Here is a 14,179-nt window from a genome sequence, read left to right on the forward strand (position 1 = left end):
AGTCGGGGAAGGTCCCTACTGCCAACGCTCACACAGCTGGTCAACCTGCTCCCACCTAGCCAGAGAGGGCCCATGGAGGATGCCCAAGTCTCTGTGGACTCCCCAGGGAGCTACACTTGGGGACCCAGCTTTTTGAACTGTGGCTCAGCCAAGCAGGAGACTAGGGCTTAAACGACACAGGGTCCTGCTTATCCATGAGGGCAAGCATCATAGACCTGGTGAGAGACCCTCTCTCCCTACCATCCACCTGCCAAGAAGTGGAGCATGAGGAGGGGAGCCCAGGGGCCCGAGCCTGCAGTGTCCACGTGACCACGGGAAACTCACTCTGGGCCAGCACAGGTGAGGAGCTCTAGTCCCAGGCCAGCAACCTTGCAGCTGAGATGAGGGATGGACAGTGGCTCTGGGAACCAGCTTTATTTTTCTCTGGAGCCTCTCATTGGGAATCAGACAACCCCAGAGGGCATCTGCTCCGGCCCTTGGTGACAGCGTACTCCAATCCCGTCATCCATTAATGTGATGGCCAGTCACTGAGCACCTGGCAGACACTGGTTTTCTGTCATCTCACACTCAGCTCTGTCCAAGGTGGGATTTGTCTTTCAAGGCAGGAGCCATCATCACACCCAGGATGAGCCATCTTCTTTCCGGCTAGGTTAGAGTTGTCTGTTATGCCAAGGAATGGAGCTGGGTTGGAGTGGGGGTAAGGGGTGACGGGGGAAGAGAGGCAGGGTCTCAGCCCAACCTCAGTACCAGGCAGCTGGGGTGCCCTGTTTCATCTTGCTGGACTGGCTCACTTTGGGGCTGGTGGGTTTGTCAGGTTGGAAATTGCTTTCTTCATCTAGAACAGAGAAAGGGGGAGGGGGCTGGAGGGGGGATGTAGAGGAGGTTGACAGGGTGGCACCAGCATTTTTAGTCCCCTAAGGGTGGTTTCTGGGTAAATAGTAGAGCCCATGTCACCCCATTGCACAGATGGGATCACAGAGGCAGAGAGGGGCAGGCTGGCCACTGGCCAGGAAACAAGATAGGGGAGCCAGGCCCAGTGGCCAATCTGGGCCAGGAAGAGGGACTCATCAGTATCCTCTGAATCCCCCCAGGTTTGGATGGGAGCATGCCGGTGTCCCCCCCACCTCCCCAGGCTTCTCAGGCATGGGTCCCCTGCTTTGCTCTGCCCCTGGGACCCTGGTACCTCCACCCAGGACACGCAGCCCACAGCTCTGCCCTGCGATGTCACAAAGAGGGACTGAAGGTTCAACAGCTCAAAGAGGTTGTGTGCCTGGATGGGGGATTGTTAGGAAACACTGGAGGGTAGAAGGCGCCCAGCCCACCCTCTGGCCCACTCTGCCACGCCTCTGAGCCAGGAAGAGGGGCCGGACCTGATGTGTGTGGGAGGCAAGAGATCCAGGCCTGCAATGTCCAGTGTGGCCACTGGGGGATGCCAGAGTCCATGCAAGGGTCTGGGCGAGACCACAGGTGGACAGGACCCAATATCCAGCACCCTCCAGCAGCACAGAGGGGGCAGGGCCATCTCCAGGTTCCCTGTGGGCCTCTGCCCCTTCCCCGCCCATGTGCCAGGCTCTGTCCTGAGTGGCTAAGTCTTTTGTGCAAGATCACACAGGGAGAATGTGGTGGACCTGAAACTGAAGTGCACGTGTGCGCTGGTTCAACTCCACTGTCTTTCCACCCAGATACTTAAACATTTGCCACTCTCCCACTTCCCTCATCTCTCTGCATCATCCCCGCAACCCTGGCAGTGAGGGGCGACAGGGCAGGAGCTGCTTTGCCCAGTCTGCTGATGAGGACACAGGCCCAGGAGGGGAAGGAAGCAACATAAGACGGGTGGGGGCGCGGGTTGGGAGGGGAGGCTGAAGCCTGAGCTCCTCATCAGCTCTTTCCCCACCCAGGGGCCTCATATGTCACACTCCTCAATTCTCCCTGTTACCTCATGCAGGGAAGTCTCCGGGGACAGCTTCAGGGTCACTGGTTCGGTGGGGCAGCCCCCAGCCAAGATGTCCTGGAGACACTGCTGGGGGTGGGGAAGGGTTACAGGGGAAGGGTTACAGGTGCAGGGCCGGCCTCTCCAGGATGCCTCTCTCAGACCACCTCTCCCTCAGGAGATCAGCAGGCGCCTCCTGTCCCAGCCCTGCTGACCGACCCCCACCCCATCCCCACGCCCCTCAGGAGTACCCACCTGGTGTCCTGGAGCCCAGGAAAGAGGCTCAGCCTGGAGGGCCTGCACCAGCTGGGCCCTTCGCACGATGCCCACCAGGATCTGGGACTCTGGCAAGTGGAGAGGGAGAGGGAGGGAGGCGCATTAGGAGGAAACAGGAACTCACATTTACTGAGCACCTACTTAGCCAAGAACTGTGCTGGTGTTCCTATGGGGCTGTTGTAACTATTGTCTCCCATTATAAAGGACAGGAACTGAGGCTCAGAGACAGACAGGCTAATTGTCTTGCCCCAGGTCATTCAGGTGTGGTAGCTGCAGGTGGCTGAGTGAGGCTACCAGGGGACCAGGAGGGACCCTGGCCACCACTGAGATCCCCCACATTGCAAGGTCTCAAGACAGGAGCAAGCTGGGGACGCCAGCACGATGAAGTCTGTGTGTCAGGGCTGGGCTTTCTCCTTCGTTTCCCAAGAGGCTTCACATCTGGTGCAGCCCAGTGAAGGTGCGAACCCAGGAGGACCCTGTGTTCTGAGGTCCTACTGTGTGCTGGGGCCTTGGCAAGCTTCACTCTGGCCCTGGGGTATCAATGGCATTGTCAGATATTTAGTTTTGAGGGCCCAGCTTGGTGTTTTTGCTTTCTGTTGAGTGGAATAAAAACTTGACACTTAGACATGTAAATGTCCCCCTTCCCTTTTAAATGAACAATGAAGGCTATTTCTTGGGTAAGCAGTGGGGTCCCACAGCCTGGGCCTGTGTTGGTTGGAGCACTTTGCTATGGCTCTAAGGGTAAAAGAGGACTTTGTCTTCGAGGCTAATTCTTTCTTTGCTCCAGGAGGTGAAGACTCTTGGGGGGCTCATCCGAAAGCAAACATTTTCAGATGAGATATTTGGCATGTTCCACAGCATAATGCTAACAGTCTTCCAATTAGTGGGGAAAGAAGGGCCTAGCATTTGGAGTGAGAATGTCTCTTGATCCCTACTTTCAAGATGATGAAAATGCAGTACATAGAGCTTAAGTGGTATACTCACAGTTATTTAGCTCATAAATGGCTTTATCCCTCTTGGGGTGGGCATAGGGGTGACCCTATTGTACAGGTTGCTCACTGCACAAGGTGCCTACCCAAAGTGCAAGTGGAGACCAAAATCCAGCTGTGATGTGCTTGCCAGGTGTGCACCTTATCTCATTTGCACAGGGGGACACATGGGCTGACAGCAGACTTGAATGAGCAGGGTTACCCCCCAACCCCGCCTTATCTTCTGAATGCAGATACTGGAGTTGTACCCACAGGAAATGATGCGCTAGTTAAGGTTTCCGCAAGAAGCGGGTGCCATGCCTTTTAACAAGGGCCACCATGCTTTTGTCTTTAAGGAGATGTTTACCTTATGGCAACAGGGATTTGGGGGAGGGGTCTCATTTGGGGAATGCTTAAAGGGAGGCCTGTAGGGAAGCTTCCAGAAGACCCTGGTGGTGTCCCCATGCTCCTACCCCAGCAGCTACCCAGGAACTGCCTTACAAGCACCCAGCCGACTCTCTTTAGACATGTCAACCACCCCAGGGGAGGGTGGCCATGATTTCCATTTTACTGATGAGGAAACTGAGGTTCAGGTGAAGTGACTTGCCCAAGGTCACACGGTTGGTTGCTAAGTCACAGAGCCTGGATGCAGATCCTGTCTGCCTGACAGGTCCACGAAGGAGGCAGAGGGCATCCCCCACCCCCGACTTCCTCCTCCCTTACGGCTGGGCACCTGTGCTCTCCACCAGGGGATACTCGGCCACGTCTGTGGAGGTCACGACCTTGACCACCTCCTCCAGTGGCGTGTCCTTGGCCAGTGTGGTGATGCTGTGGTTCATGAAGTGCTCCACCCTCACGCGGTGGGAGCTGCAGGCAGAGGGGCTCCCATCAGGTCCCAGAGTCGGGGATGTGAGACCCAGGCCGGCAGGAGGATCTGGGGGGAGCTTTGCTTGAACTGGGGACCCACGGCTCTGGAGTGTGGACAGGGCCGGAGAGGTTCATGGAATGAGGGACTCCTGGAATCCACGGTGGGAGGAAACCTGGGGACCACGTCACCGATGACCCAGTTCCTAATTCCCAGCCCCCTGGACCCCCATGTCCCCCAGACCAGCTCCACTTTGTCCTGTTTTACCCAGCGGCCTTCCCTGGAAAATTTAATTTGAATAAAAAGTGTATGCAGATGGGCACGGTGGCTCACGCCTGTAATCCCAGCACTTTGGGAGGCCAAACAAGGTGGATCACTTGAGGCCAGGAATTCGAGACCAGCCTGGCCAACATGGTGAAACCCCATCTCCACTAAAATTACAGAAATAATCTGGGCATGGTGGCACATGCCTAGTCTGAGCTACTTGGGAGGTTGAGGCAGGAGAATTGCTTGAACCTGGGAGGTGGAGGTTTCAGTGACTGAGATTGTGCCACTGCACTCCAGCTTACGTAACAGAGTGAGAAAGATTCCACCTAAAAAAAGAAAAAGGAAAAAAAAAAAAAGTGTATGCCTCCACCAGGGAAAAACTTGAAAGTCAGGAAACCACTGGGGTAAGCAGCCCCGTTTTCCAGATGGGGAAACAGGTTCAGAGCAAGGCAGCAGCTTGCTTGTATTTGGAGCAGGGCCTCGGACCCAGGGACTCTAAGAGCCTCCTTGGTCTGCTTCTCTGGCACCAGAAGCTGCTCTGGTCCTATCTGGTTGAGTGAAGACCTCAAAGCCCATTTCCATTCTCGTTCCACCTCCTGCTCCCAAAGTTCCAGTGAAGGCTGCAGAAGTGAAGAGAGGGGAGGAGACCCAGATCTGGTGCTGGAGCAAGACACGGCATCTCTCTGAGCCCCGGTTTCCTCAACCTGTACACGGGGCAATACTCATCTCCTGCTGTGGAGCCCTGCTGGCCCCTAGACAGACACTGAGGCCTCAAGGCCAACAACTTGTCCAAGGTCACCCGGGGCACTGGGGAGAATGGAGACCAGAGCACGGCTGTGTGTCAGCCCCTCCCAGCCCCCATGTCCAAGGTCTGCTGCGGTGGCATTTATTTTTGGAGGTGCCCTCCACTCCCAGCCCTACCTGGACACTATGACCCCCTTCAGCCAGCCTGAGGTGGGCACTGCTCACCCGATGTTGCGGCCTAGAATGCGTGGCAGGTATGGCAGCTTCTTGACAATGATGGTGCCATCGTAGAAGGAGGGCTGGCAGCTCTGTGCGATGGCGTTGGCTGCCAGCACCGCCATCAGCACGGGCAGTGCATGCACTATCTGGCCGGTCAGCTCAAAGGCCAGCAGCGCCGTGGAGATGGTGTGGGTCACAGCCCCTGAGAAGGCTGCAGCCCCTGCAAGGGCAGAGTCAGGCAGGGCAGCTGAGGCCAGGGGCCAGCCTCATGTGAGGGCAAAACTGGCATAGCTGCGACCAGGGGCTAAGTGTGATTTGTAAGAGGTTACAGCCTGGGCACTGTGGGAAGTGCCCAGTGCCTGGGCTTGGTGAGAGCAGAGGAATAAGGGAGACCACGGGGCTGGGGACAGGACAGGAACCAAGAGGGAGTGATGGGCCCCGGGGAATGGTGGGACTTAGGAGGGACAGACCCCCATGAGGGGTGAGGGGCTCACTGGGAGGCTCAGTGACGGCTCTGTGCCCTGTGGAGCCACCGGCCAATTCTCCAGGTCCAACCCAGCCCCACGATGCTGCCCACCCAGCAGGGCCCTGACTCACTCACCTGCCAGGGCATAGCCCCCAGGCATGATGGGATTGGTAATCCCTCCAGCCACGATGCCCTCAGGGAAGATGAAAGAGAGAGTCTCCCCAAAGAGGCGCCCGATGGCAGCTCCTGGCCACAGACTTAGGGTGAGGGGGAGCCAGGCTGACCCGGCCCCCACAACGCTCCATCCCTGAGGACCATCCTCAGTACTACCTGGGCAGGGTGAACCAGGAGCCACAGCCCTGCCCCAAGAACCCCGAAATTATCAGACCCTCAGGACTCCAGACTCACCATAGATGAAGATGGGCATGAAGTACCCGGCAGGGATGGGGATGGTGGTGGCCAGAATCAGCATCCAGAACTGTGGAAGTGGGGAGCCCGGGGCAGAGGTTAGAGGCCGCTAGGCAAGGCGTTGACTGGGGAGGACAGGGCAGGGGACAGGGGAGTGTCCTAGAGAGAAAGAGGGTGCTGGCCATGCACCCATTACCAGAATCTGGCATTAGGGGAGGGTCCTCACCCTGAGAAATGCCCACTCTATGCCTGGCACTGTGCCAGGTACATTCCTTTCTTCCTCCTCAGTCTTCCCAGTAACCACCCCATTTTAAAGATGAGAAGATTGAGGCCCAGAGAGCTGAAGTCACTTGTCCAGGACCATGCAGTGGGCAGGGAGCACATCAGGAAGTGTGGGTGGAAGGCCTGGGCTCCATGCCACCAGCTGCGAGGAGGCATCCCCTCCCCACCAGAGCTGGTCCTGGCTCTGTGCACACCTGGGACCGGAGGCCCACCTTCATAACCAGGAAGAAGGCAAGGGTCCCAAAGATGGTGAACTGCGGGTGGTACCATTCCCACCACAGGTGCTGGGGGTCAAGCTCTTCAGGCCAGGGTGGGCTGGAGTTCCGGGTCATCAGCCCCCAGGCATGGTTGTCGAACAGCGAGTCCAGATGCTGCTTCATGGACAGCTGTGGCAGGGCAGGTGGGAACTGGACATGAGGGGCCCCGAGTGGCAGACCCCAGCCGCCCCTGCACTGCCTAACCCCACCTGGAATCCTCCTCTGCCACTTCCCAGCAGGGGGCCTTGGGCAGGGCTCTGATCTCCCAGAGCTGTAATATCATCTATAAAATAATGCCTAGGCATCTCCATTATGGGGTATTGGGGGGATTAAGTGAGATACACGCAAAGGGGGCAACAAATAGGACTTCCCCACTCCTGCCACCCCACTTAGGGCCCCTTACCCGAGAAGCTAGGAAGCGGCCCACACCGGGCGGGTAGGTGATGGAGGCGAGAACCAAGGTGGCCAGGGCGGAGTACACAGGCTTGCTGTGGGGGTAGGCGGGCTCTAGGGCTGGCCCTCTCTTTCCCACATCCCCAGGAGAGGGAAGCAGGGTCTCGCGAAGGCAGGACGTCGAGGCAAGGACCGGGGAGGAGGAAGAGCAGGAATGGGGGACACGAACTGGGCCAGCTCCAGGAGACAGCAGCTGTGGGGTCAGCCCCACACTCCTGGGCATTTTTAGGGGTAGAGGCTGATAGGAGAATTGGGGCACAGGCACGCTGGGAGGGAGGACAGAGTGGGGCCAGACTCGGGCAGGGCTCATGCACCTGGGGCAGGAGGGCTTAGCCAATGCCTCGGGCACACACGGTTTAAAGGGAGAGAGGGACCAAGAAGGGGTTAAAGGTCAGTGAGGGGATTGGGATTCACTGAGGGGGTATAGACTCAAGGAGATATGGGGATTAAATGGGGAGGTTTGAGACCAGTAAAGTAGGGGGGCAGTGACTGTGGGGACTTGTAGGAGGTGTCAGGGGCTCCACATGTGGGGCGTGGGCTAGGACGGGCTTTAGGGGCTCAAGTGGTGGAGCTTTCTACATAAGGTTGGGAGTACGGGTGAGGGAGGTGCTTGCTGAGAGGTCCCCAGCCCCTAGCCTGGAGCCTACCTGGTGGCCAGCAGTTTGGAGCTGAACCGATTGTTCTTGATGAAGCCAAAGAAGATTCGCTGACAGAAGAGGTAAGCGCAGCTCAGGATGCCACAGAGACCCCTGAGGAGCATGGAGATAGGAGTCCAGAGCCTGACCCCAGTGCCAGGGGCTGCAGTCCAGGCCTGGAGGGAATGCCTTGTTGGACTCTCAGGGGCCCAAGGCACCCACTCACCCCAGTGCCACAAAAAAGAAGATCTCTGGCAGGTCGAAGGGAACGTCCACCCGGAAACTGGTCTTGTAGAGGGAGGCGATGGTCTCTGGGGAAGGAGAGCAGTGGGGAGCCGAGATGGCGCTCCCACCCCACCTGAACACAAGTCCCAGACTAACAGCCCAGGGTGGAGGGGGTGCCATGTCCTGACCCCTGCCCAGCCTCATCCCTTCTACCCTCAGGGCCCCTGCCCTTCATGTTCAGCACAGGTCAGCCCCTTCCATCCTCCCAAAGAGGTGGGAACAGGGAGGAGGAAAAAGAGGGAGGGAGAGAGAGGGAAGGGAAGAGCAAGGGGTGTACACAGAGGGGAAGGGAGGGCCCCTCGCCCCAGCCCCCAGACAGGGCCAGGGTCAGGCAGCCCAGGGGACTCACCCTGCTTGCTGTTGAAGACCGCCAGGAGCCGGAACATGAAGGCCCCGCAGGTGGCCGCAAAGAAGCCCCTCCAGTAATCCCAGACAGAGAAGTGGGAAGACATGACCTCGATGCTGAACAGGACGCCTGGGGGCGACGCTGATCTCAGGTGGGCCCCCCACCCCCACCCACCTGTGACTGTAGGGCCCCCTCACCCTGTTACCTTCTCCCTGACCCATCTGTACTGCTCTGCTACAGCCCGGACAGGGACAGACAGGAGGGGAGGGCAGGGCATGGGCCCTGGGTGAGGAGGAGCCCGCAGCCCAGAGAGCCGTCCAGCCTGAAATGTGGGTGTGCGTCCTCTCACTATTGGGTGGGGACGGTTGAGATCTCCATTTTACAGAGGAAGAAGCCGGGCTCAGAGAGGCCAGCGGGCCAAGGTCACACGTGGATTCCAAACCCAAGTCTGTGTAATGTTACCCTGAAGCCTCTCAGCACCGCCAATCACGTCACCCCCCGGTGGGGGGCGGTGGCTATACCCAAGGCGAGGCTGAAGTAAGAACTAGAATGAGACCCACCCCCTCCTCCAGGCTCTCAGTTGGGCGGAGGGAACCCAGGGTGTGAGGGGAGGGGCTTGAGGGACCCAGGGGGCGGGGCATGAGGCGGTCTCACCGCTGAAAGGAGCTCCAAAGACTGTGGCCACGCCCACTGCCGCCGCCGCCACCAACATTTCGTTTTGCTTGCTCTTGTTCTGGGGGATCCGAGTCCGGGGCTCAGCGTCAGCCCCCTCCTTCCCCACTCCCAGTCCTCCAAGGAAACCCCCGAGTCCCTAACCTCAGGCTCCCCGACGGTCGTGGTGCGCACTCGGCCCAGGTAGGCAGCCATCATCACAGACAGGTGCACGAAAGGCCCCTGCAGAGGGAAGGGTGGGCCCAAGGCCCAGGTGAGGGCAGCACAGATAGCCTCATCCAGAGGCAGCACAGCTTCCCCACCACACCCCCTCCTCCCTCTCTCCAACCCCCAGGGCTGTCCTCAGATGGCTTTTGTCACACTCTGGGGACCTGTCCTGGCTCTTCCCCCAAGACTGAACTTCTCAAAGGCAGGGACAAGCCCAAGTCCCCTCTGACCCAGCTTTGGTGGGGTGATGGGGGTGAGGCTGGGGTGGCTGGGGTGGGTAGGGTGGTTGGGGTGCCCTCACCCCTGCCCATACCACTTTGCCCAGGAAGAGGGTGCTGCCACAGGCCAGGGTGCAACACATGCCCACCACCTTGGCCCCAAAGTTCTTGATATCCAGGTAGTCCTCCAAGACCACACCTGACAAGATGGTCTTCACCTCCGGGATTCCAGAACCTTGGCGGGGGTGGGCAGGGCCAGGAGAGGGACAATCTCTAGATTAAAAATCTCAACACTCTACCCACAAAGTGTTTTCACATTACGATCTCGCCAGATCAGCAGAACCCTCTGAAGTTAGGATTATTTTCCTTTGGGGACAGGGTCTTGCTCTGTTGGCCAGGCTGGAATACAGTGGTAGGATCATAGCTCATGGCAGCCTCAGATGCCAGGGCTCAAGTTATCCTCCCGTGTCAGCCTCCTGAATAGCTGGGACTATAGGTGGAGACCACTTCACCCGCCTTACTTTTGTAAAGAGATGGAGTCTGGCTATGGTGCCCGGGCTGCTCTAGAACTCCTGACCTCAAGCGATCCGTCCGCTTCTGCCTCCCAAAGTGCTGGGATTACAGGCGTGAGCCAGTGTGCCCAACTGGGTTAGGATTCCTTTGTTTGTTTGTTTGTTTGTTTCAGACAGGGATCTCACTCTGTCACCCAGGCTGGAGTACAGTGGTGCAAACACGGCTCAGTGCAGGATCGAATTCCCCAGCTCAAGCAATCCTCCCGCCTCAGCCTCCTGAGTAGCTCGGACCACAGGCACATGCAATCACGCCCAGCTGATTTTTTTCTATTTGTTGTAGAGACAGGATCTCCCTGTGTTGCCCAGGTTGATCTCAAACTCTAGGCAAAAAGCGATCCTCCTGCCTCAGCCTCCTAAATTGCTGGGATTACAGGCATGAGTCACCGCACCCAGCCTAGGGTAAGGTCCTTAAACTCATTTAGCAGATTTGGACGCGGAGCGTCACAGAGGGAATGTGAGTTGCTTACGTTCCTCCCGACAGACCTGGCAGAAAGCTGTGGTAGGATAGGGGAAGCCTGGATGAAATCTCAGGCCACCACTGAGTGAGCCTTGAGCTCCCCTCTGCTAGCCTGGAGCTGGAGGCCGGGCTGAGCGGCCAGGTGGAGCTGTGCCTCCTCCACCAGCTCCTCCCAGGCTTCACAGAAGAACCTCCCACCAGGCCTCCCATGAAGTCCCAGAGGAGCCCCTGGAAAGTGGGTAGGGCTAGCAGTGACCCAGAGGTCAAGATCTGGCCTTCTTGCTGTGTCCCTTCGGGCAAGCAACATGACTCTTCTGGGCCTTTGTCTGTGAAATGAGGCTGCCGCTTCCCGACTCCCCACATCAGAAGCCCCCTGGGATCTGAGAAGGTTTTGGCCAGTGGGGACTGGCGTGGTGACCATGGACTCACCTCCAGAGGAGGGCGTGATGCTCTGGGAGAAGCCCGAGGAGAAAGAGATGAGGGCCACAGGGTACACAGTCCAGGAGAGATACCGGAGCAGGTGACTGTCCCCAATCTCTCCGTACAGCCACTCATGCGCTGGGGACAGCTGTGTATCAGGAGCCACCCATAGCCTCTGCAGCCCTCGGGGCTAGACACTGTGGTGCCCACTTACTGACCAGAAATGGAGTCACAAAGAAGGAAGAAGCAGGCCACCCAGTGAGGGGAAGAGCCCCAAGAAGAGGCAGGAGTATGACCCTGGGTCCATATCCCAGGTTTCTACTGCCTAGCTGAGTGACCGTGGGCAAGCCACTCAGCCTCTCTGAGCCTCAGTTTCCCCATCTGTCAAGTGGGCTAGTGATGGGCTGTCCCTCACAGGCTCATTGAAGACTACAGAGGGCCACTGAGAACTAAATGACACAGGTGTGGAGCGCCAAACACCATAGCAGGTCCTGCTTCTGGCAGCTGAGGGTCTCCAGAGAAAGTGTCTTTGACCCTTCCTGGCCCACACCCCCTCTTCCAGGGAGGCCTCAGGGTGGAGACAGGCTGCTGAGGGAGCGAGAGTTGGGAAGGAAGCTCCAAGCTTAGTGTTATAGGGAAGTGCCCCCACTCCCACCCCAGGCATGGAGGAGGGAAGGAGAAGGAACAAGGTGGCTGGAAGAGGAGGCAGAGAGGTCAGAGGAGGAAGGGCTCTTGGGAACATTCAGGCCTCTCTCCCTTGTTTAAATGAGATGACTGAGGCCCAGAGAGGGGCAGGAGCCTGCCCAGGATCACACAGCAAGTCAGGAGTAAAGCCAGGACCAGATCCCCACCCAGAGCCCTCCTCCCACCTCTGCTACACCTGGCGACATCCACCTGGCATCCCCAGAGCGAGCTCAGGATCCCTTGGCCCAGAGCAGCACCTGCCATGGAGGGGTTACCTTGGACAACACTCCCGACAGCCAAGTCCATGGCATAGCTGACCAGGGCCATGAGCACCCCGAGGACCATCAGGAAATACCAGTCCTCGCCCAGGCGGAACAGCTTCTGCTTCAGCCACTCCAGGCCACCTGGGGCAGGGCATGGGGTCATGGCACAGGGTGGGGCAAGAGGCACAGACAGTCCCATCCTAGGAGGCCTGTTGGGTTCCAGGCAGGGAGGCTGGGGCAGTGGGGTGGAGCTTGGTGGTGGACTCTGGGGTGGTCCTGAGAGGGACCTGCCTCACATAAGTAGCCGGGCAGGATTTGTGGCAGGCAACAGTGGTGACACAGTGGGTGCCAGAACTGCTGCCCCTGCCGGAAGGCCTTTGACCTGCCCACCCTCTGCATCCCTGCCTGTACTGGGAGGTTCCTGGGGGACAGGGAGTGTGGAGGAGGCTGGCAGCTACAGCTTTCACCTGTATCCCTGCAGGGCTCGTAGCTGAGAGAGCACCAGGGTCTAGCAGACTCCTGCGTGTCCCAGGGCCTATGGCACAGGTATCCTCTGGGTCCACAGCAATGCCCCTGGCCCACTGGCTGTGGGCACCAGCCCCTGGGGCTGCACTTAGCCTCCTTCTGGAGTCCCTACTTGCTCTGCCCTGTAGCTGAGGGGACAGTCAGGTTTCAAAGTGAACAAGGCACATGGGGCTCCAAGGAAAGATGCCAAGTGCAGGTTGCCCCAGCCCCTTGCTGTGGCCCCAGCTGTCCCAGCAGCTAACCCCCACATCCCCTCATTGGCACAGGTAGGTGAGGGAGAGGCCTGGGTGGAGGATGGGCACAGTGACCAGGCCTTGGGCTATATCTCCCGAAAGGCAGAGGGCAGATGCCTGACCCATCTGACCCACAGACAGTGGGACAGACAGACCCCTTCTCTCCCTGCCTCCCAGGAGACTTTGGGCAGTGAGGTCCTGGACAAATGCCAGGAGGAGGGTGGCTCCTAGGGAGGGAGGTGGGATGGGAGTCGGGCAGGAGTGACGTCCTGAGTGGTCTTCCAGGGGGAAGGGAAGAGGACCTGGCTCTCACCTCGGACGCCTCGGCGGATGCGGGGACACGGGCCCCACAGCTCCTGCAGAGTCACAGGGTCCCCTGAGGAGCCCTCACGCAGCCCCACCAACTCCTCCATCAGACCCCTGGGGAAGCAGATAGAGGGAGGGACCCGGGTGAGCTGCTGCACGTCCTCGCGCTGCCTCTAGGCCCTTCCAGTGCTCTCCCCACCAAATCAAGAGGAAGGATTGTGCCTGTGTGTGTGTGTGTGTGTGTGTGTGTGTGTGTGTGTGTGTGAAGTTATCACACTAGGTCTGTGTGTGCCCTCATCCCTGAGGTTCCGTCACTGAGGGTGTGTACCTGTGTGTATCATTTTGTGGGAAGGGGGTGGGATTCCTCGGTATCCGCCCGTGTCTAGCAGCAGACTGGGCACAGGCCGGAGCCTAAGCCCTGCTCAGAGCCCCTTCCCCTTCTGTGGCCGCTGCTCCCACCCTTCTGGGTCGCTTGGCACTTCCGCTGCTGGAAGCAGTCTCTGCCCAGGGCTGTGACTCTCTCACTGCAGAGTCCCATGGATGGCTCTGACTCTCCCTGTCCACCGCTGAGCACCCCCCACCCCAGCCCAGGCCACAGAGGCAGGAAAACCCCAGGCCCAGAAGGAGATCCCTTCAGGGCCACAGTGAGGTGCTGGCTTCTGCCCCTACCACCCCACACTCCACCCTGCCTACCTGGCCCTGACAGGCCCCAGCTCCTTGCAGTGACCCCTCACCTGTCAGTCCTCCTGCTGTGACTGAGCTGGCCCTCCTCTCACAGAGCCTCCAGCTTCCCTGCACCTGGACAGGTGCGTGTTCCAACAATCAACATCCTCCCCCCTTTGCTGCCGGACCCAGGGTTTATGGCAAACACTTAGAATGTCCTTGAAAACCGACCAGAACTGCCCAGGCCGGAGCGGAGCGGAGCAGAGCTGCCAAGAGGGAGGGGAGCAGGAGCCTCTCCACCCACCACAGAGGGTGGTGCCCGGCTGTCCTCAGGCTCCTGGGTGCTGCTGGACAGGGACTGGGGAGGGGGAGCTCACACACACAGCAGGACAGTGAGGGGTCACCTGCCAGGGCTGAGGCTCAGGGCCCAGGAGTCTCAGAACTGGACATGGAAGGTTTGGAAAAGCACAGAGGGAGAGGGGAGGAGGCTGGGCAGGGAAGGAGAAGGCAGGCCGGCAAAGGTGAGTGGGGTCAGCATGACCACAGCCTCCCTGTGTG

The 14,179-nt window shown here is 58.9% G+C and overlaps 1 protein-coding gene across 5 annotated transcripts; it reads right to left on the minus strand.

Moving 5' to 3' along the window:
• Positions 1–399: 399 nt before the first annotated feature.
• CLCNKB (chloride voltage-gated channel Kb) lies at positions 400–13,860 on the minus strand. 5 transcript variants are annotated; one of them, XM_073007804.1, is made up of 21 exons: positions 13,418–13,507; positions 12,966–13,072; positions 11,907–12,035; positions 10,957–11,085; positions 9,594–9,733; positions 9,218–9,295; positions 9,056–9,134; positions 8,405–8,530; positions 7,997–8,081; positions 7,783–7,884; positions 7,086–7,170; positions 6,638–6,811; positions 6,144–6,213; positions 5,871–5,981; positions 5,276–5,489; positions 3,908–4,041; positions 2,186–2,274; positions 1,937–2,020; positions 1,184–1,270; positions 748–835; positions 400–645 (listed from the first exon to the last, which is right to left on the minus strand). In XM_073007804.1, the coding sequence occupies exons 2-20, from the start codon at positions 13,063–13,065 to the stop codon at positions 788–790; spliced, it is 2,064 nt and encodes a 687-aa protein (XP_072863905.1). In that variant the 5' UTR covers positions 13,066–13,072; positions 13,418–13,507; the 3' UTR covers positions 400–645; positions 748–787. The 5 variants fall into 5 exon arrangements, with proteins under 5 accessions (XP_072863905.1, XP_072863903.1, XP_072863906.1 ...); XM_073007802.1 differs by lacking the exon at positions 13,418–13,507 and adding an exon at positions 13,693–13,860 and having other exon boundaries at positions 400–835; XM_073007805.1 differs by having other exon boundaries at positions 400–835; positions 1,937–2,017.
• Between the last annotated feature and the right edge of the window lie 319 nt (positions 13,861–14,179).

This window comes from Chlorocebus sabaeus, chromosome 20 (genome assembly GCF_047675955.1).
Source record: "Chlorocebus sabaeus isolate Y175 chromosome 20, mChlSab1.0.hap1, whole genome shotgun sequence".
Taxonomy (NCBI): Eukaryota; Metazoa; Chordata; class Mammalia; order Primates; family Cercopithecidae; genus Chlorocebus; species Chlorocebus sabaeus.

What these genes read in the sequence shown, in the direction of transcription:
- CLCNKB (XM_073007802.1), bottom strand. Translation starts at nt 13,065, where the DNA reads ATGGAGGAGTTGGTGGGGCTGCGTGAGGGCTCCTCAGGGGACCCTGTG. An exon ending in TGTCGGGAGTGTTGTCCAAG is followed by an intron (nt 11,086 to 11,906) that starts GTAACCCCTCCA and finishes AGCTGTCCCCAG; the next exon opens with CGCATGAGTGGCTGTACGGA. An exon ending in TCCCCTGGTGGAGAGCACAG is followed by an intron (nt 2,275 to 3,907) that starts GTGCCCAGCCGT and finishes TCCACTTGCCAG; the next exon opens with AGTCCCAGATCCTGGTGGGC.